The sequence below is a fragment of the Bolinopsis microptera genome, chromosome 6, assembly GCF_026151205.1.
Source record: "Bolinopsis microptera isolate Bmic1 chromosome 6, MBARI_Bmic_1.0, whole genome shotgun sequence".
Taxonomy (NCBI): domain Eukaryota; kingdom Metazoa; phylum Ctenophora; class Tentaculata; order Lobata; family Bolinopsidae; genus Bolinopsis; species Bolinopsis microptera.
Window position 1 is genome coordinate 19,194,338 of NC_087077.1, and position 26,529 is coordinate 19,220,866.

A 26,529-nucleotide genomic window follows, 5' to 3' on the forward strand; every position below is an offset into this window, starting at 1 on the left:
CGCAATATCAGTTACTACCAACATTTCAGGAGGTCTAACAGAGTCCCTGGTGAAAGCGTCGTCCTCAGCTTTTGTAGACTACCTGACGGAGCATGAGCAGGACTTGCAGAGTGTTTGTGATGGTCTCATTAGAGTCTTGGTGTCTGATTATAAAAATGATCGTGTCGTGGTCCCCCTTTTCAAAACGGTACCTTTTTTTCTGAGCTGCTGTTTATTTTCTTTTTTTCTTTAAAGATTCGTTCATTATAGGTTAAAGGGGATGACCCTGATTGTTTTGCGAAACTTGATTTCGAGATAGTTATTTGACAAAATAAGTAAGGCCTGCGACTAAACCTATAGGGGACACGGTCCACGGACTCCGGGCCGGACCAAATCACATTCCCAAAACTAGGGGGAAAAATTCAGTCAAAAATAACCGTGAAGTTTCAATTTGTCAAGAATTATAAAAGTGGAGAAAAGTCACATTTTATGTGGTACACCCTGTACCAAACCCTGTACCACATTTATATGATTTTGCTGGAAATAATTTGGACAAAATAGGGGCATGGCTGCCCCGCGGGCACCGGTAGGCGCCAGGAGTCCGTGATTCCCTCAAAAATTTCCCTCTATAGTTTGTTGCTATCTCGAAATAAAGTATATATTGTTTATGGGGGAATTTTACCAGCTTAATATCTGCACTGTTTATTTTAAATCTAAAAGTTCTTGTCTCAGCTGTAATAAGAAACCTGTTCCTTGTTGCTAGATAATTCTCCTTACTCAGGCGGAGTTAATGCTGACGAATGTGATCCTTGATGATGAGATGGGAAATGGTTTTGTCGCCAAGTTTGTCCACCAAATAAAGTTAGAACTGAAAGGGTGTGGCAGCGTGGGAAAGTTGCTCGCGACTCTGAGCCCTCTGGCTAATTGCCTCCAGTTTACTGATAACTCGTGTGTTCTCAGTCAGATCATGCTCCTGCTTTGTCATAGGTATTTTATTGTTTTTATTAATGATTCTTGACGTTTTTAAGTGAGTGCCGTATTAAAATTTATCAATTCATCGAACAAATTTACTCGGATATTCGAATTTAGACACTATGGAAATTTTGACAGCACCTTTCACGATTAAAAAAACAAATAAATTACTGAGCACCCAGTCTGAAGATCCCGTTCATTTCCCGGATCCCTCAACTCTCCGGTTCCCATAGGTACCCGCGAGTAAGAAAGGGGATGGCGGATGCGTTCTACACTGCACTGGTAACATTTGATGATGTCATATCAAATACGGAAGAAATTTCCCAGATTCTCGAAGAAACCGTTTGGGAAGATCCAAACGTAAGTATCCCCTTTCGTGGGTCTGTAATATAAAAAACTACATAATATTATATCGTTAAAACTTATATTATTATATTATTTTTACGGAAACATCCGGAATGTTAGATATTTCACCTGACTATAAATTCAAACTTATCCAGGATATAGACGAGTTAAGAGCTAAACGGAACAAGATTTGCGATCTGGTTGGAGTGTCCCAGCCCAAACTTCTGAAATCTAGCAAACCAAAGCCTAAAGCTTCGACCGTCGAGCAGTTCGATAGTTACAGTGATTTGGTGGGAAGGGCTGGATATTGAGCTTGTTTAAACGATTTACCTTTAGGATAATTAAACTAATTTACTAATTAATCAATTGGTAACTCACTGTGAAGTGTGTAAGATGTCTTGTACATAGTTTCGTAATTCTTTTGAAATTCTTTGGTTGCACTCGCTGGCAAGGTTCTTCCAAATTTTAATTTTGTGACCAACAATCCATATTATCAGTGATACCAAATCATTTAGTTATCGGAATTATTTTCGGGTGAACATAGTAATTTAATGTTGATATATTACTGTCATATTATTATTATCATAGTATTTACATAATTTAAGTAACATCTTTGATTTTTCAAGGTCTGAGAAGAAATGAGAAAAAAAATTTTTTTATTTGATTATTAATGTTAAATTTGTATGTGTTTAAATAAGTATATTATTATTGTAGTGTTTTCTATTCGTTACTTTGTTGTTAATATTATTTTTAGTCAAAAGAACAAGGATTTTCATATAAATATGTACAGTTTGAAATCGTAATTTCTCTTTTTTACTGTTTACTTATCAGAACAAATTAAAATGACAAACTAAAGAGCTCTCTTCCAAACGTTGTTCAAATACTAGTATTTGTTTAATTTGTTTGATTACTGAGGACGAAATGATAGTCTCCACCTACTATAAAAAAAGTTATATTTTTCACTATAAAACTACAATTCCTACTATTCGTTTCATTTTTGGGTGCGGCCTCTAATTAATATTATAAGCCGCACATTATCCAACTTATTCAACATCACAGCAATGTTAAGAAATGCCTCAAACTTGTCTTACGACATACCTGACAATATCAAAGATGAACAGATCCGAGAAATAAACAAACTAGACAACAAAACAGGATCAGATCTTGTGGAATATCTTCATCAGAACGAAATCGGCAAGGATCAGAGTTTTCGTGGTCCCTTTGGCGGAAGAAAAATAGGTTAGCGAACGGAACTTCTAACTTTATCATTTATTATATTATATTGTATACCTTGTGGGATTGTCGGTACATAATATAAATATACCCATAAAATACCCATCCCAAACGTCTGGAACTACAATATTATTATAATCTTGATAAACTTCCATCAATATTTAATGTAGATGAGGGCAAAGTTCGTGATGGCCCACTATCAAACCACGTTTCATATAACTTCTTCCTCAGTTTATTGCGATTGGAGTGCCTCTGGTAGAGGGTTGAAGTTTATAAACGACTATATTAATGAGGTGATTTATATAATATAGATTATTTATTCTTTAATGTAGATTAACTTTATTTTTATATATTTTACTAAGTGTGAAGGATCAACCATATACGTTATTGATATTGTTGAAATATTTAATGATAAATTGATATAATAATAAATGATAGTAATATTTTTATTGAGGCACATGGTGGTTTACTACTACTACTTACTACTAGGAAGTGTTGCCGTGGTATGCCAATACACATTCCATGGCCAATACCACCGCCACCCAGATCAGCATGTTTCGAGAGGAGGCTCGCCAGATTGTAAGGTGAATTTGTTTTTTGAAAATATGTGCATAATGATTAATGATCTTTAAATCTGCATGATCCGCATAATCTCATCTGCTACCAGCATATTGATATCTGCTTTTTGTGATAATTATTTTTAAAGTTTTTGAAAAATAATCTTATTTGAAATTCAATTTTCCTTTTTTTACAATAAACTACTTACGATAAACTAACTAGTACGACACACAACCAAACTCAACTATACCCTATTAATCAGGCACACAGTTAACGCTAACTCCGACAAAGACAGTGTTATATTCCATGGAAACGGCACAACAGGCGTAGTCTCCCTCCTCCGGCACATCATAGACGCGGAGAACTCCATATTCATAGTAGGAGAGGAAACCCACCATTCACTTTACACTCCGTGGAGGGACGTTACTAAGAATGTGCTCATGTTAGCTGATACCCCAGATAAGGGGGACCAGCTGGAGCAGATCCTGGTGCAGATCCGAGCTGTGGATCCGGAGGTAGTGGTGTTTGGGTGCTTTGCTGGGGTTAGCAATGTTACCGGGGCAGTGTATGAGGTAGATAAACTCGCTCAGATCCTGCACGTCCACAATGCGCATATCATCGTGGACTATGCTAGTGGTGCACCGTACATTGAAATGAACATGAACCCGGTGATAAAAGGAGCGTATAAAGACGTTATTGTTTTCTCTCCTCATAAGTTCCTGGGCGGAGTTGAAACTCCGGGAGTGCTGGTAATTAAGAAGAACCTCTTTAGAAACTCCACGCCCTTTGTGAGTGGCGGAGGAACTGTGTTTTATGTAAAAGAGGACGAGACGAGGTATTTTAAAGCTCCGGAGCTACGGGAGGAAGGGGGGACTCCTAATATAATAGGCTCAATCAGGGCAGCTCTGGCTTGCTATGTTAAACTTAATGTTGGGGTTCAAACTATCATGTCTATCAATCAGAAGATCGTGGACAAGGTTAGGGCAGGATTTAGTGACACTCCTAATCTTATACTTTTAGACGATCTTGAATACACTAAAATCCCGCTGTTTTCTTTTCTTATTCAACACGACGGACTATACCTTCATCACAATTACGTGGTCACCTTGCTGAACGATTTGTTTGGCATTCAAACTCGAGGTGGCTGCTTGTGCGCTGGGCCATATGTTCAACGGCTCCTGGGGCTCGACACAAACCTTAACAATGCATACCTAAAACTCTTATCCGAAGACCCCAATTTGGATCGCCACCATTTGCGGCGAACCAAAGAGTACAGCTCACATGAAATCTTCAGACCGGGTGTTGCCAGACTGTCTATCAGCTACACTACTCCTTGTGAGGTTGTGGATTTTGTGGTCCGTGCTGTTCGGCTGGTGGCGGAACAGGGGTGGAAGCTTCTACCCTTTTATAGGTGTAATCATGAGACGGGTGAGTGGCACCATCTCAACAACCTGCAGTTCAACAACAGACGGTGGTTATCTCATCTTAAACTTGATAGTGGTGGTGTGAGGACTAAATCGTTTCCTGTTGAATCCTATCTTGATATGGAGGAATGTCTGAAGAAAGCTGAAGAGGTGTTTAAAGGTATCACCAGATACAGTAATGTCCAAGGATCAAGTGCAGTTTTCCAGGATGCCAATGATTTGAGATGGTTTCTGTTGCCTGCCGATGTTGTTAATAAGGTCAATGCGTCACAACCGATTCTAACTAAAGCACCCTTTATTCCTAGTATGAAGAATAAAACGGACTCAGATGATACTATTGCCTTCAGGAAAAGAACATTAGACCAAATACTATATCATTGCAAATCTTCAGTAGAACAAAAACCGCTTTCCATAGCTCCAAGGAAGACGTCACAACCAGGAGCCGCCCCTTTTTCTCTCATACATTACAGTCTTACATTCCTTAATTCCCTCGTCTCATTTCCTTTCAACATCCTCTTTTATGGATTAACCTTCTTCAGTCGACACCATTTGAACAAAACACCAGCTATCGAGTCCACTGAAGATATCTTGTCTGTCTCTTCAAGTTTGCATAACAAAACTTCTGATCATACGATACTTGAGGTAGATTCTAAGAACGGCACTCAAGCTGAATCCGTTGTATTCAATGCTCCCTCCCCTGCTAATGATAACGGGACAGCTAAATGTCCTGTCATTTCCTCCAAACCAAAAGGTTTGAATAAACAACTTTATAATCATGATTGTTTTTTTTTTATCAATTAAAAATTAGTGTAATATCCAAGACTAAAGCTGGTAATTGTAATGCGAAATACACTGAAGCGTTATTTTCAGTTCGGTTAAAATCAAAATAACCAGTTTCTAAACCCGATACATTATTTAAGTAATTGTATCAATTTAGATCCAGTGATAGCAAAGTGGCACGCCCCCACCAAGAACATCCTGAAACCCATGATGAAAGCCATCGAGGAGTACCAGATGATATTAAATGGTGATAAAGTGCTGTTGTGTTTGTCGGGGGGCAAGGATTCACTTTCCTTACTTCACGCCCTTAGACAGTTCCAGTTCATCGCCAAAAAGAAAGGTATGATAAGAAAGGAATTGATAACTTTTTGATACCAAATGTTAATTTCTTCGATCCTGGTTTATCTGATTTAAATAAAAATTCAGATCGGTAAGTGACTAAGTATTTTTTAAATAGAATAGAATTTAAACCATGTCAGTAATACCATTATTAAATTATCTACTCCGCCAACCAGGTGTAGTATTTGAGCTTGGAGCTGTAACAGTAGATCCCATGACACCAACATTCAACCCCGCCCCGCTGATTCCTTACCTAAAGGAACTCGGTGTACCGTACCTGTTCGAGAGGCAGGGTATTTTGAAACAAGCTGAGGAAATGGAGGAGGTTTCTAGTATCTGCAGGTTAGTTAGTTACCACTAACATTCGTATAATTTTTAAAACTTTTCGTTTTTAAATGATAAAATCGAGCTATATTATTATGGTACATGAAAACCTGATTCTCTGATTGGATAAGGAGAAGGTGAAGACTTCAACTCTTCTTAAGTCAGCTCCTTATTTTTCAGTACGTTTAATTTACAGTATTTTTAGTTTCATTGCACATTCCAGTAACATGATAAATATAATTATTTAATTTCAGTTGTGCAGTAGAATGAAGCGAGGTCGGATATACGCAGCTGCCACGGGCACATGGATACAACGTGATAGCAATGGGACAACACCTGACGATCTTTTGCGAGAGGCTTCTTCATGTCCTTATTTCACAACGGGCTACTCAGGTGCGGCTCTTATGCAAACTATATATAAGCGAGACGATATATTATAATAATATGGATCCGTGCCATTTTACTGACACCACGGCATCAACTTTAACGCAACTTTCCGCAAAAACCGTAAAAGATATACAACTGAAACTTTTTTGACTGGGTCAAATGCTTTAATGGCCTTCAAATCAGCATGAAAAAATAAAAATTGGCCAAGGAATAATAATTTTAGTGCCCAAAATTTGGACTCCCAAGTTGTGTCAAAAACGCGAATTAAATACTATTTAGGTAATAATTATTTTAGTCTCTCGAGTCTTGACACCACTTTAGGGTTAGACGTGGTTTCCTCATGTCCATATTTCACAACGGACTACTCAGGTGCGAATATTATTTAACTATCTAAGACACTAACTAAGATCCGATTACAGTGTAAGAATGTTTAGTATGAATGTTTAATGAGGGGTGTCAAGGTACTTGTTTTCCTTCGGTTTACAATTTTGGGGTGAATGAGTTTTGCCATAAATATTACTGTTTTATCCTGGATGTAATATTTTACAATATTTAAGTGCTGTTATAAACACAGTGGCTAAAAGTGAGAATTTCAGATATAATTCCTAGTCATAATATTTCCATAGCACCGAATGATTTTTGTCAAAAAATATTTAATTAAATTAAAATTAGTCGCTCTCAGGGGGTTCTTAAGACGTTCGAATCGAGCGCATTACATATGTGAGATCTAGCTAGTTCTTGTTGATTCCTGGGACAAAAAATGCGCGACAGATATTCCTGGTAATTCTTCATTCTCAAGAATCTACAGGGGATCTAAGACTGCTTTTCTAGTCCACTACTTTTTCTAGTCGAGCAATTAGGCAGGAACGTGCAAACAAGTCCCATGCGATTATAAATATATAAATATTACTTTACTACACGTCATGTTAGTAGCTTAGTAGCTTAGTAGCTTAGTAGCTTAGTAGCTTAGTAGTCGGTTCTAGCTCTAATTCTGCTGCTCTTCACTTCTGAGCCTGCTGACGACAATTTTATTTCCACATTTTGGCAGTTATGAATAACTAATAATACCTCGGTAATAAATCAGCAAAGATGCACGATACAGTATGGTATGGAATTGAGGGTTGAAACTAATGAAATCTCAAATCATCAAATCGTATTATCGTATAGTCGTTTTTAAAATATATATCTAGTCTTTGTTTTTCTTTCCAGACCGGATTCCCAGTCACTTTTTAAATTTATGCCACTGTGACCATAACCTGTAACCCCACCAGGACAATGAAAGCAAACTACACGGTAACAGAAGGAGACCTGCGCGTCATACGTCCCCTGGTTTACGTCAGAGAACGGGATCTGCGCACCTTCGCGGAGACCAAACATCTGCCCGTGATCGCGGAGAACTGTCCGGCGTGTTTCGAGGAACCTAAGGAGCGCCACCGGGTTAAGCAGCTTCTCGCACAGCAGGTATTTAGCACGGAGATTGCATATAATAAGCTTTCAATGTTCTTTGATTTAGTTGATAAAGTTTGTTATGATTGTACCGTTTACATCATGGTTATTGTGCAATTATGTCGTTTTAATTTTCTAAATAGTAAGTGAGACAATAATATGACATTTGAGACGATTTGGATGTTGAAGTTGATTTGTTTCAGGAGCTCCTGTTTCCAAATCTGGCTAACAGTTTACAGCGAGCCATGAAACCTCTTTATTCGAAACACAAGGTTGGTATGGAATCAAGACCCATCACGATGAATGGAACGATCCCAGAACAAAATGGTCATGATAATAAAGAATGCATTGAGATTGATTTATCTGGTGATGTTGATGATACAGGTGATGATTTAATGTTTCCCGATGGGTGCTGAAGTTATTTTTAAGTTAGGAAATTTATCGGCGTGAAATGATTTCAGATTCACACTTTGAAAGACCCTTTTTAATGTTTTTTTAACCGTATTTTAGCTTTTTATGGGGTGGGGTTAGAGTTATTTTAACTATATAACTTATTGTTATAACTTATTGGATTTGTTAAATTATTGCCGTGACCTTTGTGTATATTAATTTATTCATTCCGAGTATTCCTCCAAAAATTAAACGAAATGTGTTATTACAGAAACCTATCTCACTTTCAAGCTTCATAGGGTGACCCTTTATTAAGCTTAATCATCATGTAGACTTTGGCGCATCATTCTTTGAATAATGATGTCCTTATCTATTCTTCATACTAATTTGAACCACTAACAATCCTGTCCCTCATTTTAGAGTTAGAAGTATGTTTTGTTACACTACCTTACCCTCAACTCTTACTCGATGTTCTCGCTGCACCAAACCTCTATCACTCTTATACCACCATCGCAATTCCTCCAACCAACTGTCAAGGATTCTACAATCTTCTGTAAATATCTCCAAGTATCCTCACAGAACAATCGTTCAGCAGTCATCTAGAACATTCCATACATCCCATACATTACAGCTGAGTGAAACTCCTCGAGATCCCTTCGATCCGATCGTAGCTGATGACAACGTCGTGGGCCTAGTCCACCCAGAAATGATGAACAGAATGAAAACACGGTATCCCATGATGTGGCTACTTAATGCTTCAATGGCAGGAACTGGGTTATTATGCTTTACCAGCTCTAACGGTATGGTGCCGTCTTTAGGGTTTGTTCTCATATTTTCCTCACTACTTTTTACCGCAACTATGTGGTACAACGCCAGGTGTATTGGTAAGATATCCCTGAATCAGGACACAACTGCTACCTTATCTCATCTCAATATGTTTGGCAGGCGCGTGGATAAAACTGTTCCTCTTTCATCACTTCAGTTAATGACAAAGCTAGATCACAAACAGTGGATTGATGGTAAATTGTACTATATCAATTGGGATCAGTTTAAAGCTAATGACAGGTTGTGGGAGAATGCTATTCCTGCACAGAAACCCCATGTTCTTATTCCTGAAACTGTTTACAGAAATAAAAAGTGAGGATCATAGATCGGATATGAATCATGGGTATGCAACGACCATTAATGTCAGTAGATGGAATTTTGTCTAAACTGACATTGTCATTAATGGTCATTAATGGTCATTAATGGTCATTAAATAATTGAAATTCTGAACTATCTTGGAAGCAACATGTCCAAGAAATTTACAATTATGATCACTTTGTATCACTTCTATAAAGTTTCTCACAGCCCCCTACATCGATTGCCAGAGTCTCGTTTGAGAAAACGAATTAATATTCGCCTAATAGAGGCTCGGACCTCGGTTTCGGAATGAGTGCCAAGCACCATTCTGTTATACGTTGGTAACTTGTCTTGTCTGTTTGCTTGTTTGCATTTGACTTAGTATAAAATAAAATGCTTGTTTGCAGTTGACTTAGTATAAATGCTTGTTTACAGTTGACTTAGTATAAATGCTTGTTTGCAGTTGACTTAGTATACATGCTTGTTTGCAGTTTGCGTGGATTTGAATTGTATTGATTTCCTTTATTTGTGTTGATTGCTTTTGATAATTTGGATTTTCAATACCTCCTCACAGTACCTTCTATGCCATCGTAAGACGATATTTGGAAATAAAAGTCGGAGATCGAAATTTTTTGGTACCGGCTGTTTCGAGGGTTCTGTGCCATATCAACCGGGCTGCAAAAATTCTTCTAAGCCCTGTCAACGTCGAACAATTCGAAAGGGCGACTCATTAAGTGCTACCTTTGTTCCAAAAAATGCTAAACGTCCCCTTCGTTGCCTCGGTACCATCTTATCAATGAGTGTCTCTTCTTCAAAAAAGGGCAACTTCAGATCTAGACGAATTCCTGCCGCATCAATTTGTCCCTATCATGATGACAGTGCTCGATTTTGGGTCAAAACTTTAAACTGCCAAAGGCAGAGTATTGAACTGTAAACGAATTGTTCTATCTAATCCTAGGAAAAGATCAGCTTTTTTGTTGTCCGATTCAGACTGATGACGATGTATTTCATGAAGTGCTAAAGTTGAATAAGTTCATCTACTGTGTAATTACTATATAATCGACTAGCATAATGATTTGGCTAAAATATAAATCTTGATATGATATAAGAACGGGAACGAAGTATTTAATTTTAATACCCGTGTTATTATTATTTTATTATTGATTGTTATTTTACTATTGATACGATCTGATACTCCTAAATTGCCCTTTGAATTATTATTATTGATAACTATTATAAGTCACCAACTGTTATCTGGTTTAAATCCCGTGGCCGCAAAATTTGTTCTTCATTACATTCGAACTTAATAAATGTAATCCCTAACTCACTCTAGAATCCACTCAAGTGATATTCTGGAAGGTCTGCCTAACCACGGAAGATTCTATTCTAAGTTTTCTCTTTCGAATCTCTAATTGTAAATGTAAAATAATAACATATACTTGTAGTTAGTTAACTTACGGTAGGGTCTAAGTGATGCAGGCGTCCGTCCTTTTCGCTCTAAGAAGTGCCGGAAAAAACATGACCATTAATGTCAGTAGATGAAATTTTGACAAAACTGACATTGTCATTAATGGTCATTAATGGTCATTAATGGTCATTAATGGTCGTTGCATACCCCCCGGTCATATGATGTTCAGTTTTGTTTCTGTTGAAAAATTGAAGACCATTTGTATCACTCGTTCATAATGTTCTCTTGTACAATGTTTATTGAGGTAACGATTCTAATATCATGTTTTACTTTTGACGTGCCTTATCTGAATCACCATTTTTCTTTTCATTTCTGATTTTAATTCATTTGGGCTATGTTTTGCATGTTAATCTTGGCTTCACTTAGTAATTTATACGATATTCGTTGTGTATTTTTAATTCTGTATAACACTGTTTTAAAAGAGTTTTGATCTAAAATCTAAGTATTACTGATTTAAACCCTCATCTAGCAAGTGAACAGAGAATCAAGATGTCGTTGAACGGCATGGACGAGAGTCACATGTCCGATATGGGGGCAACAAGAGCTAACAAGTTTAATGGAGTGCCGTGTGACGCAAGCCAGGAAACCTCTGTTCGCTGTGTTCCTCTCCGTGAACGCTACTACAAGTGCGCATGTAGGTCCTACTTTCACTTTCACTTTCACTCTTCTTTTATGACTTATTTTCAATTGAGAGTACAATCCAACAAGTTTTTTGAGATGTTTCATCATTTTTGGAGTTTATAATATTCATAATATTTATATAATTTCAGTGAACACGCACCTTGATAAAGTACGGGACAGTTGTCAGTTCTGGTGGGATGATTATAAGGAGTGCATATTCCAGAAGAAGATCGTAAGTTTTTACCAATTCTAGTAAAATTCACGTGAAAGTCAAGTAATTTGTGATCTATCTAGGTCATGGAAGAAAAAAAAACTGTTCAAAACAATAATTGTTCTTAACAATCCTATCAAGGTTTTGTTTTAAAAATCAAGACTTGGAATAGCAAACAACAATTGTGAATGCTAATTAAAATATGGTTAACTTTTCAGCAAAAGAAGATGGAAGCCGTTGAAGAACTGAAAGAGGCTCGTTTAAAAGAGGTCGGTTTCAAACGACCGTTTTGGGGCGGACACACTGCGCCCGTCTTTATCACAACATACACTAAAGCGTGGGAAGTGGGCCGACCTGTTCCTGCTGAGCACGAAATTGGAGAAAAAGTCGATCTTAGTTTGTAGTTTACCAGTTTAAACTTAATAATGAAGACAATATGTAAGTGAAGAGATTGATCAATCTTGTTTGGAAAGTTGGAATAATTTATTAAAGGTTCTGCTATTCTGTTGATCTGAATTGTCATAACGGGGTTTTAGTAAGAACTTAGAATCAATACAGACACTTAAATGGAATATATAAAGATTGCATTTGTATTATGATCGTATCAAAGATTTTGTAAAGTAAATTTGAAACGAAATAGATACTCACTTTTTAGGTACATTTTAAATACATTTCTCTTTATCGACTTGAACCAATAAATGGTGATGTGTGCTGTGTCCTTTTTACTTTATCGATATTTTGATCTTGTTCTTGTAGGGTAATTATTCATTTTCTGTAGCAAGTTTTGACACAATGGGCAGAGGCCGAGGACGACCAAAGTACAAAGGACACAGCAGACATTTCACAAGCCGAGAGGAATTGGAGGAAGATAGGAAGAAGGACGAAGAAAAAGCGAGGAAGGTTACAGGACTTTTTAATTCATATTTAGTAGTATTCGTTGTAATTCATCCTTCGTATACCATGCCGTTGATATTGGGTCATTTATCTTTGTTATTTTTGTTATTAAATTTCAAATTGCCATTAAATTATTTGATAATAAGCTCCTTTCAGAGAGCAGAACGCGGGTACGATTCACCTTCTGATGAGTCGTCATCTGAAGAATCAGAAGTAAGTTTGAAGTTTCATCTATTGCTGAATGCTGATGTAATGTGCATGTCGGATTTATGCAGGGATCTTCATTCTCCGATCTAGTGAGATTTATTATATTCGGTAACATGTTGCCAAAATCGGTCACACAAACGAATGCTCTTATGAAAACCTTTTCGGTTAGTACGTGTTCAATGACTTGTCGGCGCATGTGTGACGCGCAATCAAGTCTAACTGCGCGCGTAATGATTGATCTAGCAAATAAATTGCTGTATTATAATTCTTGATTATGAAATCATAATACGTATTATAATTCGGAGATTCCTTTTTTCCTTGGGGGTCGTTCGTATATTACGTAATCAGGGGTTGGGACTTGATTACGATATGTTTTGTAGTTATTAAGTTGTGTTCAGACTTCAGTGCATGTTACATTTTCGTCGGCTTTATCTTCGGTCGGGATGGATATTTTATGATTCAATAATAATGAACTATCAAGAAATTCCATTAGCTTCCTCCCTGTGACCACAGGCTCTCTAGTCTCTAGTTACTCTATAATTTCAACTCAAAATTAACTGTTTCGAGTTTAAAGTGAATTTACTTGGAGCTACCTTAGTTCCCAAAAATTTGTGTGCCATTATATTGAGCACAATTTATTTGAGCCCGAAAAATTTGGGCAGAAAATTTGAACTCATTTGGGCGACCGAAAATTTGGGCACAAATTCTTCGAAAAATGAACGATTTTCCACTAAAATTTCAGTTAGATATTTGCCTTAGTTCATTATTATTCCTTATTATTCCAGTCATTTGCTAGCTATTCCAGTTATTTCTATTCATTTAAAATATAAGCCTTTTTACTTGGTCAAGCCATGAATGACAGATTAGAAAACTAAAATTTCAAATATTATTTCACTTGGATATGAAGAAAAAGCCATCTTTCTATAGATTTCAGGGCCACAGGCCAAATGCCAAAAGTTTGGTTAGCAAAAAATTTAGCAGACGGAAAAGATTTATGCAATTAATTTGGTCTGCAAAAAATTTGGGCGAGAGGCCCGCTCAAATTTTTTGTTGCCCAAATTTTTGGGAATTAAGGTATCACAGTATCAGTTGGCGAGTTGAAACCAAAAAATGTTGTTTTCCTTAATTGATTCAAAAGACCTGTTTTATACCCATTTAATCGTCGCTATGCTGTAAAACTTAAGGATTACAATTTATCAGGAAGAATCGGAGGAGGAAGACGAAAAGGATCGAAAGGCTAAGGGTGTGGAGGGAATGATAGAAGTCCAGAACCCTAATCATGTTCGTAAAGGGCAAGTTAAAACCGAAAAAGTTGACGGAGAATCCTCACAGTTAACCAGACGACAAAAGTAAGCAATACACGTCCTATTGCTATTCGATTTTACGCATTTTCTTCGTTGACTAATATGCGATTTTGATAAATTGTGTGGCGTATATAAATTTCCTGAGTGCTGAGGCATTTCAGTTCGAGTTCCGAATCTCATGGATAAACCACATTCTGTTTGCAGGGAAGAGTTAGCAAGGCAAAACTATCAACGCCTACAATTGGAATGCAAGACAGACCAAGCCCATAAGGACTTGGCCCGTTTAGCCATAATCCGTAAGAAGAGGGAAGAGGAGGCAGCAGGTAGAGGAGCACCCGCTGGATCCGCCCCCAAGTAATCAAGGCTATCCATAAATTATAAAATAACAAATCAAATGAAATGTATTATCCACCAAGAAAGGAGTATGAAGTGAACAGACAGTAGGCCTTGTTTGAATTTTTGGGCTGATAGAAATATCGGAAAATAGAGTTGATAAATTTGTCTAAATTTCTAGTTTGCTTTTATTATAATGTCTTTGTAATTGATAACATGAATTCGTCGGGGAAAGTAATTTTGAATATTTAATAATAAATGATAGTAACGTCACGTGATCCGAATCGGGCATGAGCTCAACCCGGCCACCATACTCACCCCTTTATCAACATCTTAATACCCGATGTTTTTTCTATCCGGGTGGCCTTTTTCCGCACAAACTTTAATGCATTTTTTTTGAAGTTGCTTAAATTGGCTTCATTATTAAGATGACAGGATAATACTGGCTATTTCCAAAGACCGCTCAGTCTTTTTGAATGTATTCTTTTTGAGAATATGCAGTAAAAACCGCTGATTCAGCATTATCATGCTAGATGTTCGAGATTTTAATTTAGTGTCCCCCAAACCTTCACATAGTCTTTAGTATTTAAAATTTAATGTCGAGATGCCCGCAAATGTATTACTTGTAAAATATTTTAGTGCAAATTGCGGACTTTTCATTTATATTCCAAAGAGGTGATTAAGATTTGTTTTCCTTCGTACCAAATCAAATACACGAATATAACATCTGAACAAAAAAGTAACTATAAATCCAACAAATTATTTCATTCATAAACATTTGGTTAGGGATCGTTCAAATACAACATGAGCCGGGAGGGGGTCTCTAAACGATTGCGCAAGTGAAATTTATGTGTAAAACTGATTGCGGAGGAGAGGGATTCAAAATCGGCCAAAAAAGCGATCTTGTGTGATATGTGAGCGATCCCTTAATGGTAATACTGGTAAATATTCATAGCTACGCAACAGTTAACTATTGTCACATGGAACAGAAACTACGGGTAAATCAAAACAAATCCCTGAAACTCATGATCATTAAATTTGGGTTTTGCAGTCCCGGGATGGGGGTGACCCAGCTCAACAACTCCCCCCTTCCCCCTTTCAAGGACTTTAAAGTCTTTGCAATCTGTCTTGATACATCATCTAGTGTCAGTTTCCCAAATTATGAGTTGGAAATGATCTCGAACCCGTCTGAGTCACTGGCTGCATCTTCTGTGTTTACCTCGTCATATTCAGCTGAAAGGGATGAGTTCAATATTAGTATTACAAAGCCAGCGCCGTATCGTTAAAGAGGGTAAATGGTAACACTGAAAGTTTCACCCTCCGACCATTATCAGCAACAGGTGAAGGTTGGTGATTCAAGCCAGTGGCGTAACGTTGCCTGTTGACCCCCACCCACTGATTAAAGGCCGAAAAACGCGCGAATAATCTGACGCAAACAGTAAAGCGCGCAGTAAACTCCTGAAATGCGCGTCTTTGCGCAATTTTCAATTTAATTTCATCACTAACCAATACAAGCGGGTAACGCTTATACTGATTATCACTGGGACCGCCTTACGAAACACTGCCTGTAAAGGGACCCGTGACACGGTCCAAACGTAAATAGTTCATAGTTACCAGTGTAGTTTTCGAGGAGTTTGTCGATTGGGGTCCTCCGGGGCGGGGTCATGTAGGAGGGGCGAGTTGCAACCATTTCAAACAGTGCGCCACTTCCCGCCGCTATTGTCTGCGTGGATTTAATGTTGTTATTCGGGGAAAATCCTGGTGTTATAATGCAATTTAGGCCCGCGCCCAAGAAGTAAAGTTGACTTTTATTGTTGCAAAATCCAAACAGTGGTTCGTCCGTGGATGAGGTTCAAAGTTTTCAATCAACTGAACGTGCAGACAATTTTCAAGAAAAATAACAACAACCTCCTGGAGTTGCTGGCAAAGGTCGTCGAACGATTCCTCAGTTTTGCAGTAGAAGGCCACAGCAATACTTGGGTCTAGCTGGTCCCACGGTAACAAGTCAACTTTAGTCGTGTGGTAGGTCTCATCCGGTATACTGTAGGAGATAATGGGGTTGAAGACAGTGGCGTAACGACCGCCCCCGCTACCCCTGCTAGCAGGGGGGTGGCACCTTAGGGGGGCGACATTTTCCTGGATTGTAGGTCTGATTTCACGGAAAAAGCGCCGTATTGGTGTACTGCCCTGTCGAATTTTCCGGCTCCGGGTAGGGGCGGCAAATTTCAATCAGCAGGGGGGCGGCACAAAGTAACGTTACACCACTGGTTGAAGAGGCAAACAAACTCGTGTTAAATGACATGACGGTAATAACGGTATGGTGAAATCGGGCAAGATCAGAATTCCCGAAATCATCAAAGAATCTAGAGCTATTAGGAAATCTAATTAATTTTGGCTTTCACTCTTACTTCTCAAGGTCGATGTCGTCAGGGCTAAGAGATTCTTGTGTGACATGTGGGTCAAGATAGAGTAATTTGTCGTTCTGACATCCTATGAAATAAAATGCCGAGTTTGGTCGCCCTCCCACTGCTCCAACACTTTGCTCAATCTCAAAACAGTGCTGAAGTGTTTTGTGAGTAAGAAAATCAAATGTGATGTGCTTACAGATAACAAACCAATGTTGGATCACATCAAATGTATGTCATACCCTAAACATATCAAAATCGTATTGGGTATGATTCCAAATGTACACTAACCTTAATGTTCTCAATGTAGAGATTATTACATTCGCTTAGCCCTAATCTGAGAGGTATAACCAGTAAGAGAGGCGTCCAGTTCACTTCCTTACAGTAGAACTCTGAAAAGTTTTAATATTAAGATGAGAGGTATAACCAGTAAGAGAGGCGTCCAGTTCACTTCCTTACAGTAGAACTCTGAAAAGTTTTAATATTAAGATGAGAGGTATAACCAGTAAGAGAGGCGTCCAGTTCACTTCCTTACAGTAGAACTCTGAAAAGTTTTAATATTAAGATGAGAGGTATAACCAGTAAGAGAGGCGTCCAGTTCACTTCCTTACAGTAGAACTCTGAAAAGTTTCAATATTAAGATGAGAGGTATAACCAGCAAGAGAGGCGTCCAGTTCACATCCTTACAGTAGAACTCTGAAAAGTTTTAATATTAAGATGAGAGGTATAACCAGCAAGAGAGGCGTCCAGTTCACTTCCTTACAGTAGAACTCTGAAAAGTTTTAATATTAAGATGAGAGATATAACCAGCAAGAGAGGCGTCCAGTTCACTTCCTTACAGTAGAACTCTGAAAAGTTTTAATATTAAGATGAGAGGTATAACCAGTAAGAGAGGCGTCCAGTTCACTTCCTTACAGTAGAACTCTGAAAAGTTTTAATATTAAGATGAGAGGTATAACCAGCAAGAGAGGCGTCCAGTTCACATCCTTACAGTAGAACTCTGAAAAGTTTTAATATTAAGATGAGAGGTATAACCAGCAAGAGAGGCGTCCAGTTCACTTCCTTACAGTAGAACTCTGAAAAGTTTTAATATTAAGATGAGAGGTATAACCAGCAAGAGAGGCGTCCAGTTCACTTCCTTACAGTAGAACTCTGAAAAGTTTTAATATTAAGATGAGAGGTATAACCAGCAAGAGAGGCGTCCAGTTCACTTCCTTACAGTAGAACTCTGAAAAGTTTTAATATTAAGATGAGAGGTATAACCAGCAAGAGAGGCGTCCAGTTCACTTCCTTACAGTAGAACTCTGAAAAGTTTTAATATTAAGATGAGAGGTATAACCAGTAAGAGAGGCGTCCAGTTCACTTCCTTACAGTAGAACTCTGAAAAGTTTTAATATTAAGATGAGAGGTATAACCAGCAAGAGAGGCGTCCAGTTCACTTCCTTACAGTAGAACTCTGAAAAGTTTTAATATTAAGATGAGAGGTATAACCAGCAAGAGAGGCGTCCAGTTCACTTCCTTACAGTAGAACTCTGAAAAGTTTTAATATTAAGATGAGAGGTATAACCAGCAAGAGAGGCGTCCAGTTCACTTCCTTACAGTAGAACTCTGAAAAGTTTTAATATTAAGATGAGAGGTATAACCAGTAAGAGAGGCGTCCAGTTCACTTCCTTACAGTAGAACTCTGAAAAGTTTTAATATTAAGATGAGAGGTATAACCAGCAAGAGAGGCGTCCAGTTCACTTCCTTACAGTAGAACTCTGAAAAGTTTTAATATTAAGATGAGAGGTATAACCAGCAAGAGAGGCGTCCAGTTCACTTCCTTACAGTAGAACTCTGAAAAGTTGCAATATTAAGATGAGAGGTATAACCAGTAAGAGAGGCGTCCAGTTCACTTCCTTACAGTAGAACTCTGAAAAGTTTTAATATTAAGATGAGAGGTATGACCAACAAGAGAGGCGTCCAGTTCACTTCCTTACAGTAGAACTCTGAAAAGTTTTAATATTAAGATGAGATATAGCTCTTAAAAGCAATTGATTAAACACTTGATGCAAAAACGCATGGTAAATGGATGGGCCCAGTAAAAAGAAGTTTAGGCATAAAGCTGGTATTTTGGGGTAATAAAATAAGGGACTCCTCAGCCTCCTGAACATGTGCTCACTATTAATGTAAACAAAAAATTATCACCTCCCCGCCAGTATCCACATCAATAGGGGAACAGTAAATAAAGGTTTGATTTTATCAACACAGCGATTATCAATAGGGGAACAGCAAATAAAGATTTGATTTTATCAACACAGCGATCCCTAGTTACTTTACTTTCTATCACAGTGATTATCAATGAACATTTCATCAAAACTCACTTATATCTTCAATGCACATGAAATTGTCCATGACGACTTGGACAGTAAGATTAAGTTCCTTGTGGAACTCTGTGAGTATCCGTATAGATTGGGCAGCAGTGTTAGGTCCGAACCACGTGCCAACATCCTTTCCAGCGGAACAGCCTGCCTTCGCTGAAAATATGTGAAGTATTTGTAATATTTGTAATATTCACACAACTGAACACAGCTACAGGGGGTGGGGGTGAATTTCAAGGTATTCAGATAATCGGAGCAGCTGATGTGGATTAGATCATAAATGTTTTGTTAAAATAGTGGTGATGACAGTGTTATATATCGTTCCTTACTCCTCGTTTATCGGGAGCAGTCCATTAGGTTTTAGACCTTGTTTAATACAGGTTCCTTTAGCTCTAGTCGCCCTATCCTTTGACCAGGGAGCGCCCCGTATAGGCCAGTCAAGCCGGTTGCCGTGTGATAGCCGCCGTTTCGTTTTTACACCAAGTGTTATATATGACAGAGAATGACTCTGATCAAGTTTACAATTCTTGTAATGTTGTTGACAGGAATATACTTTGTATAATGTATACTTTTATACAATATTGTATTATATAATATATATTACAGTGGAACGTGACACGTCATTTAAATCAAACAACAACGACGCCAAATACAGTCACAACATTCTGTTAAAAATAGAAAATGATAGCAAACAGTCAACACGTTCATATAAGCATTAACAAGTCAAATACAAATAACAAATACAAATACAAATAACAAATACAAATACAAATAACAAACCTATCTGCTGTATGGAGTAAAGTCCGTTAGGATCATCCAGGAAGTCTCTGAGAATGCTGTTATAAGTACTACATTTAGTCCACCTCCAGTCCCGGCTGAAGTTGTGTCTGATGAGGGTATGGGAGTACAACATCTGGATACACCGCAACATGCAGCCCCACCCTCTGTCTGATGTGTATGCGGTACCACCTGGGGTTGGGAAGTTGTTGGGGACCATGTCTGGAAATGATACGGAATATTGCGGGAAATATTGCCGACCAAGAATGAGGTCTTGGAAAGTAAAAGCCTCAAACATCAGGAACTGGACAGTTAATCCAGAATCATAAATGTACCCGAAAATTATTTATAAAACAGAATTTTGTGAAACAAAAAATCAGACAGTTCAGGTGATATTGTAGCTTCCTTGAAAAAAAAACATATAATACGATACACACACACGTCACACTATGGAGGTATGAAGATTACTGACCAATAGCTCTGAAGTTTCTCCTGTAAGAGAACCAGAGGAAACTCTCGACATCCCTCTCGAATATGGCTCGGTCATCTGGTAGCACATAACTTCTACCCAGTACCTGCAAACATCATAATTAGTTAATTAATACGTTATAGTTTATCATTATCACTCGACACGCTTTTAGTTACATAAATCAAGTGCTACATTAATTAAAGACACTAACGTAACGATAAATGATCCCGCCAAGAAATATCCGACAAAACGAACCTGGATCACATCTCCATGAAGCAGCTGAGTTTTCTCCTCTAAGTTACCGAATACGGGGGTGTAGTCGGTTATGGTATTGTTGATCGTGTTGTTTAGTGTTGTTAACGTTGCTTCTAGGTCGCTCATTCTCACATTCTGAAATAACAGACTTGATACAACGTAAACAGACAAAAGGCAGATTGTTAATATGAAAAATCAGCAGCTATAACTAAACGTTGCGGAAGCAATCACAGTTATTGGTTTTAAAATAGATTAATCGTTAATTCAAATCCAATCCAAACGTATCCGAATAATCCGAACATGTGAAGTGACTTGAGATAAAATGTTACACATTACATCATCCAGTAAAATTTAGCATCAAGGAACTCTTAAAAACGAGGCCAGGGTAGGGTAACAGACACAAAATAACAACTGGTATATTGGAGAACAGGACAGCTAGTGCAAGGAGGAGGATTGGGACTGCGATGGAGCAACACGACCGGCTAATTAGGTTTTAGAAATCCAGTCGGATTCGATATTTGAAACTCGAACCACATGTAATTAAAATCTAGACCATACAATCGTAAATTTCCTGTAATCTCATGTATTGTTGGTGGGTCTGTTAATTGAATGCAGATAACAGTACGCACTGCATACTTATAAAGATCATATCACTGTCAATAACAGCTTTATATGCACCTTCCAGCTGAAGTAAACCACAGAGTAAAGTACAGAGTAAACCACAGACTAAACCACAGACTAGACCACATACTAAACCACAGACTAAACCACAGACTAAACCACAGACTAAACCACAGACTAGACCACATACTAAACCACAGACTAAACCACAGACTAGACCACATACTAAACCACAGACTAAACCACAGACTAAACCACAGACTAAACCACAGACTAAACCACAGACTAAACCACAGACTAATCTACAGACTAATCTACAGACTAAACCACAGACTAAACCACAGATTAAACCACAGACTAAACCACAGACTAAACCACAGACTAAACCACAGACTAAACCACAGACTTAACCACAGACTAAACCACAGACTAAACCACAGACTTACCCTTCTAAGGTACTCTGCAGTGCAAACAGTGATAACAGCAAGAGAAGCTACGCCGATAGGATAGCTGTACTCTATCCACACGTCACTCCAGGTAACCTTCGTCATACATCCTTTCCTTTTCAAAACATGTCTGCTGAATATACATATTTTGTTACCTTATATGGTATGGTTGAAGCGCATTTGCTGAACTGCTTCACATATTGTTTTTATTTCCTAATTAGGGTATTACTCTTGAAAGTTCCATCTTGATCATAACTACAGTCTACAACTAGATAATACTCTTATGAAAAAAAAGTTAAAAGAGTTGTACAATTCACTGTAGATATATCATTGAGAAATAAAATGTCCAGTTCATGAATTAATATCTAATGCGACAAAACTTACAATCAGATAGCAAATGCATTTGGTTAAAAATGACACAAAATTCAACATGTACAAATTCTGATGTATTAAACACAAAAAGCCTATAATTGATGTAAAATTAACTGAAAGATAACGATCTTCGATGCTGCAAAGCCTCTCCACTTCGGAGTCATCTACTTCAGCAAATAACAGTCCAGAAAATATCGTTAAACCTATTTGAGAGCAGCCTAGAGAATATGCATTTTCAATTTTAAGTCACTATACTACCACACTAATCTTTACAACCTTGTACATACATCACAAACCGTATAATCTTAAATGCTAAAAAATACAAGCGTTAGTATGAGTTTTCTTTATCATCATCATCGTCACTATCAGCCAATTTAACATCATAATCTACTTTTATCCTAAGTTTTCTTTTGCTGCTGTTCAGTCCCTTTAACAGCTCAGTAACAAGTGGAATTTTGACAGTGTTATCACATCCGGAGCTGTCTTTGGCTACCAGGTATTTCGATTCAGGAATGTTCATTTTCTCATGTTTAGAGTCTTGAAGATGCCGCTGCATCTGGTTAGGTCTCTCCGACCACCGTCCATTTACAGGCGGATGACTATTGTGGTGAGTACCGTGATTTGAAGTACCGGGCACGCTGTGAGGGTGTGGTATGTGAGGGTGTGGTATGTGAGGGTGTGGTCTGCAGCACTCACCAGTACAGTGTGGATGTGGGGAGTGTATCATGCCACTTTGTTGGTTAGAAGAGTGGTGTGGGTGGTGTGGTAAGTGGTGTGGTAAGTGGTGTTGGTAGGGTTGGTGGTGTTGCAGCTGCTGATGATGTTGTAGGGGTTGTTGATGTGTAAGATGTGTGTGCTGTAGGGAGCGTTGCTGATGCGGTTGTAAATGCGTCACGTGTTCTGATGACGTCACGTGTTCTGATGACGTCACAGTAAAATGTCGAGGGTGATGAGGCTGATGGTGTTGCTGATTGATACTATAGTTATTGGCATTGTAAGGATCGAGATGGTGGTGTAGATAAGGACCCTGGTGGAGATGGTGCTGATTGGTACTGTAGTTACTGGCATTATACTGTTGGTTACTATGGTTACTATGGTGAGGAGGCTGACAACATGGGCCACTGCAGTGTTGCACATGATCTCCGTATACTGACAGACGATGGTTGACGGGCTCAATTCTTGAGCTATGATCGACTGATCCGTCAGGGTAAGAATGATCATTCATTTTATCTTGCTTCCAATCAGTTTCGTCAATTCTTGTTGAAGACAATATCGACTCATCATGGAATCTTATTCGTTTGGAAGGTGAGCCCTCGTGCGTCACATTTAACGTAGAATTGTGATTTCTTTTAAGTGGAGATATTCCAGCTCGAGAGAGGTCAGGATATGATTTACACCGTTCTACACCTGGTGGCATTCTTAGAGGTAAGTTACTGTTTGTACTCCTAGAGCATGCGTATGGAGGAGGTTCTGATTTGGTTGGCTTCTGAATTGATAAACCCTCCCGTTTAGTAGGCTTAATAGGGGTTAACATTTTCATGACAAAAGCCTTTTTTCGAGATAAAGACACATTGTTGGTTGTATCTCGGTTGAAGGTAAGGTTTAGATCACTTGGTTCTGTTTTTAGTGGAGTCCTATTAGATCTGTTAAAATCAGTGCTGGTATTTAACTTGGGATTTGCAAATCCTTCAGTTTCATTCTTAACAACCTTAGAGTTGTTAAGAAATGAAGAGTCATTATGATTCCTCCTAGCTGGTGTAAGCATCCGCAAAAGACGTTTACTCTTTATGGTGGTGTTCAGTTCTGAAGATGTGGACTGTTTAACTAGTGACACGTCGTTCAGTTTACTTGTGTTTATCAGTTCCTTGCCAGAGTCGTTCAGAATCTGAACTGTAGAGGAAACACCTGCAAGAGAAAATTGTTAACCCAAAGAAGAAATACAAGGAAGATATATACGTATAACCATAGGTTTCTCATAATTAAATTTCAGCATATAATACGACTGAAATTTCATCCATCACTGTTCATAGTTTTTTGTTCAAGTGGGTACTGGGTACTGGGAACTGGGTAGGTACCATAAGTAATTATGCAAAATAATATTACATAATATAATATACTACATATTATAATATAATTGCTAAAAACAACACATCAAAAATAAATTACGGCAGCAAACTTTACATTATATATGATAATATAAGTCACAACTGCGAATTGTAAGGAATCTGGAATCCATAAATAATGACTGCTAAATCAGTAAAACAATAGGATAACTACCGGTTTCAGCCACATTGATCTGTATCTGGTACGGCACTTCTTCTCATGTCAACTCCTGTCATGGCTTTCAGGATATCAAGATATTCTGTACTGAACTTAAGGTCCAATCCAAACACTTTTACTGTCATGGTGTTCTTGTAGTTAGAGAATTTTCCCTGGCAGATATCTGCCGACATTGAACCGGAAATGTGAGCAGCGGTCTTGGTTTCACGAGGTTGGATCAGCTTCTTTTTTATCGTATTGCTTTGACCAGTTATAAAGTCTGCTAGTTCTTTGCCATTGGCTTCTTTAGAAGATCTTTCGAATTTGTCGTCTGGATTGACAATCTCAAACTCTTCATCTGCAAGTTGAAATAAGTTTAAGAAAATTTAAAAGCCGCATGTACACCCTGTCACTGCATGTACACACTGTCATGTACACCCTGTCACTGCATGTACACACTGTCATGTACACCCTGTCACTGCATGTACACACTGTCATGTACACCCTGTCACTGCATGTACACACTGTCATGTACACACTGTCATGTACACACTGTCACTGCATGTACATACTGTCACTGCATCATGTACACACTGTCATGTACACGCTGTCACTGTACTATGATTAAAATTTGGACTAGTAGTTGTATTGAAGTAAAGCCAGAAATCAAATTGCACCCACCGGAGTCGCTACAGGAGTCTTCAAGCAGTCGAGGATCCATGACATTTTTATCGAATTTCCAGACTAAGGCAGAATCCTCCCAATCCTCAGTTGTAAGCTCCCTCTCTTCTATCATTGAACCGAAAACATTGAACAATCGATCCCATTTTTTGAAATTCTCTGAAATTGATGTGGCAGTGGTTAACGGTTTAATAAAACCCACTAAAGATGATTCTACGAATAAATATATTATATACTTGAACATAATTAAATAAAACATCCAAATTCTTATAAATTTTCAATCATAAAGCAAGACAATTCAAAAGGACTATGTAAAAGAATCATATCTTGTAACATAGTATTATATGAACGACAGATAATATATAACGCAGCTCAAGCAAAACGTTTTTAAAGCACATAACATTATACCCATACCTCCTTTGGATGCTCGTTCCTTTAACTCGGAATCACAAGATAGCAATGCGCTTTTCGTTCTTGCAGCAATTGCTTTCACCCTTGGGTCAGTTTCACCAGGACTAAAATATATGCTGCTTTTCTCCAGAATAGATTCGTTTGCTGCTATTCTTTCGCTTTTTCTTGGTGAAAAAGAACTTGAGGTATCAGGATCTGTCAAAGTTATTTCTTTGAGAGGATTGATCGCTTTTTGAGGTTTTACAGTGTGCTTTCGTTTTGAAGACAACTCTTTTTCTACTTCTGATTCAAGATTTTTGGTGGGAACTGTACTGAGAGATCGGAAGCGCTTTTTTTTCTTCAGTTCTCTGCGCAAATTTTCACTTAAAGTTTCGGCAGTTTTTTTGCCTTCTTTATCGTTGTCCACAAATTCATCATCTGAAATAATCTCTTTGATTAAAGTAACTTCATCTTTAACTTCATCATCTGAAATAACCTCCACTTTCATTCTTTCCTTCCTATTCATTTTCACGACATTCCTGGTGTCCACAAAGTCATCATCTGAAATAACGTCCTCTTTCATTCTTTCCTTCCCATTCATTTTCTCGACATTCCTGGTACCTATGATAATATAAATTCTGTAATTAGTGCCTGCCATTTGTTATTTTGAATGTGTGTGTATACAATTGAAGGAAATCAACATTAAATAGAAAGAATCCACTTTTTTATAAATCAATAAATTATAAAAAGCATTTACATGCAGAGTAAAATGATACATTTCAATATTTCTGTTCATTGGAAATCAACATTAAATAAAAAGAATCCACTTTTTTATAAATCAATAAATTATAAAAAGCATTTACATACAAAGCAAAATGATACATTTCAATATTTCTGTTCATTGCTTCAAGACAAACTAGACCGAGTTTCTGGATTTGGTTATAGGAATCGTACCTACTACTTATAATACAGTAAAACCTCGATTTACCGTGCCCTGATTTACCTCAAACCCCGTTTTACCGCGGCCATTTCCATAGTTCCATTCCCCAAATAGGGCTAACATACATAATGAACAATTAAAACCCCGATTTACCGCGGCCATTTTCTCGGGGAATTACTATACCTAGAATTAGATCCCTTAGATTTCTATAGTTACA

General features: G+C 37.9%; 6 protein-coding genes and 1 long non-coding RNA gene across 7 annotated transcripts in view; 5 read left to right on the forward strand and 2 right to left on the reverse strand.

The window, feature by feature from the left end:
* LOC134817478 (tubulin-specific chaperone D-like) overlaps positions 1-2,099 on the forward strand; it is a 44,559-nt gene extending 42,460 nt beyond the window's left edge. The window contains exons 13-16 of the mRNA XM_063826617.1: positions 30-187; positions 761-966; positions 1,185-1,311; positions 1,452-2,099. Coding sequence (XP_063682687.1) covers positions 30-187; positions 761-966; positions 1,185-1,311; positions 1,452-1,607 — 647 coding nt within the window. The 3' untranslated portion in view covers positions 1,608-2,099. The remainder of the gene's footprint in view (positions 1-29; positions 188-760; positions 967-1,184; positions 1,312-1,451) is intronic.
* LOC134817667 (28 kDa heat- and acid-stable phosphoprotein-like) lies at positions 521-15,020 on the forward strand. Its single transcript, XM_063826928.1, has 5 exons — positions 521-530; positions 12,376-12,499; positions 12,650-12,706; positions 13,901-14,049; positions 14,209-15,020. Exons 2-5 carry the CDS (start codon positions 12,392-12,394, stop codon positions 14,360-14,362), a joined length of 468 nt encoding a protein of 155 aa, XP_063682998.1. The 5' UTR covers positions 521-530; positions 12,376-12,391; the 3' UTR covers positions 14,363-15,020.
* On the forward strand, positions 2,772-8,404 carry LOC134817653 (uncharacterized). Its single transcript, XM_063826908.1, is given in 10 exon segments — positions 2,772-2,822; positions 3,019-3,113; positions 3,350-5,262; positions 5,449-5,631; positions 5,807-5,976; positions 6,209-6,250; positions 6,252-6,309; positions 6,674-6,710; positions 7,613-7,802; positions 7,991-8,404. Coding segments are annotated over 9 exon segments (2,868 nt in total). The 5' UTR covers positions 2,772-2,822; positions 3,019-3,051; the 3' UTR covers positions 8,204-8,404.
* On the forward strand, positions 8,597-11,061 carry LOC134816773 (uncharacterized). Its single transcript, XR_010160442.1, has 2 exons — positions 8,597-9,345; positions 10,937-11,061. It is a non-coding gene; the product is annotated as an uncharacterized LOC134816773 (long non-coding RNA).
* On the forward strand, positions 11,241-12,236 carry LOC134817226 (uncharacterized). The gene is made up of 3 exons (XM_063826360.1): positions 11,241-11,401; positions 11,538-11,620; positions 11,818-12,236. Exons 1-3 carry the CDS (start codon positions 11,257-11,259, stop codon positions 12,001-12,003), a joined length of 414 nt encoding a protein of 137 aa, XP_063682430.1. The 5' UTR covers positions 11,241-11,256; the 3' UTR covers positions 12,004-12,236.
* A 37-nt stretch (positions 15,021-15,057) lies between the features above and the next one.
* Positions 15,058-26,529, reverse strand: part of LOC134817658 (cysteine protease ATG4B-like) — a 39,687-nt gene continuing 28,215 nt past the window's right edge. The window contains exons 2-11 of the mRNA XM_063826915.1: positions 21,671-21,803; positions 20,604-20,738; positions 20,352-20,454; positions 19,883-20,071; positions 19,106-19,258; positions 17,034-17,134; positions 16,746-16,897; positions 16,246-16,378; positions 15,952-16,060; positions 15,058-15,570 (exon numbers count right to left, since the gene is read on the reverse strand). Coding sequence (XP_063682985.1) covers positions 15,497-15,570; positions 15,952-16,060; positions 16,246-16,378; positions 16,746-16,897; positions 17,034-17,134; positions 19,106-19,258; positions 19,883-20,071; positions 20,352-20,454; positions 20,604-20,738; positions 21,671-21,775 — 1,254 coding nt within the window. The 5' untranslated portion in view covers positions 21,776-21,803 and the 3' untranslated portion in view covers positions 15,058-15,496. The remainder of the gene's footprint in view (positions 15,571-15,951; positions 16,061-16,245; positions 16,379-16,745; positions 16,898-17,033; positions 17,135-19,105; positions 19,259-19,882; positions 20,072-20,351; positions 20,455-20,603; positions 20,739-21,670; positions 21,804-26,529) is intronic.
* Positions 22,021-25,989, reverse strand: LOC134816414 (uncharacterized). Its single transcript, XM_063825249.1, has 4 exons — positions 25,397-25,989; positions 24,983-25,141; positions 24,320-24,659; positions 22,021-23,947 (listed from the first exon to the last, which is right to left on the reverse strand). Exons 1-3 carry the CDS (start codon positions 25,971-25,973, stop codon positions 24,325-24,327), a joined length of 1,071 nt encoding a protein of 356 aa, XP_063681319.1. The 5' UTR covers positions 25,974-25,989; the 3' UTR covers positions 22,021-23,947; positions 24,320-24,324.

Bases quoted from the DNA above. Each gene is read 5' to 3' on its own strand.
- LOC134817226 (XM_063826360.1), top strand. From the start codon at position 11,257: ATGTCGTTGAACGGCATGGACGAGAGTCACATGTCCGATATGGGGGCA. The intron at 11,402-11,537 runs GTAGGTCCTACT...ATATAATTTCAG, and splicing joins ACGCTACTACAAGTGCGCAT to TGAACACGCACCTTGATAAA. The intron at 11,621-11,817 runs GTAAGTTTTTAC...TTAACTTTTCAG, and splicing joins GCATATTCCAGAAGAAGATC to CAAAAGAAGATGGAAGCCGT.
- LOC134817667 (XM_063826928.1), top strand. From the start codon at position 12,392: ATGGGCAGAGGCCGAGGACGACCAAAGTACAAAGGACACAGCAGACAT. The intron at 12,707-13,900 runs GTAAGTTTGAAG...ACAATTTATCAG, and splicing joins CGTCATCTGAAGAATCAGAA to GAAGAATCGGAGGAGGAAGA. The intron at 14,050-14,208 runs GTAAGCAATACA...TTCTGTTTGCAG, and splicing joins CAGTTAACCAGACGACAAAA to GGAAGAGTTAGCAAGGCAAA.
- LOC134816414 (XM_063825249.1), bottom strand. From the start codon at position 25,973: ATGAATGGGAAGGAAAGAATGAAAGAGGACGTTATTTCAGATGATGAC. The intron at 25,142-25,396 runs GTATGGGTATAA...CATCAATTTCAG, and splicing joins GGAACGAGCATCCAAAGGAG to AGAATTTCAAAAAATGGGAT. The intron at 24,660-24,982 runs GTGGGTGCAATT...TTCAACTTGCAG, and splicing joins AGACTCCTGTAGCGACTCCG to ATGAAGAGTTTGAGATTGTC.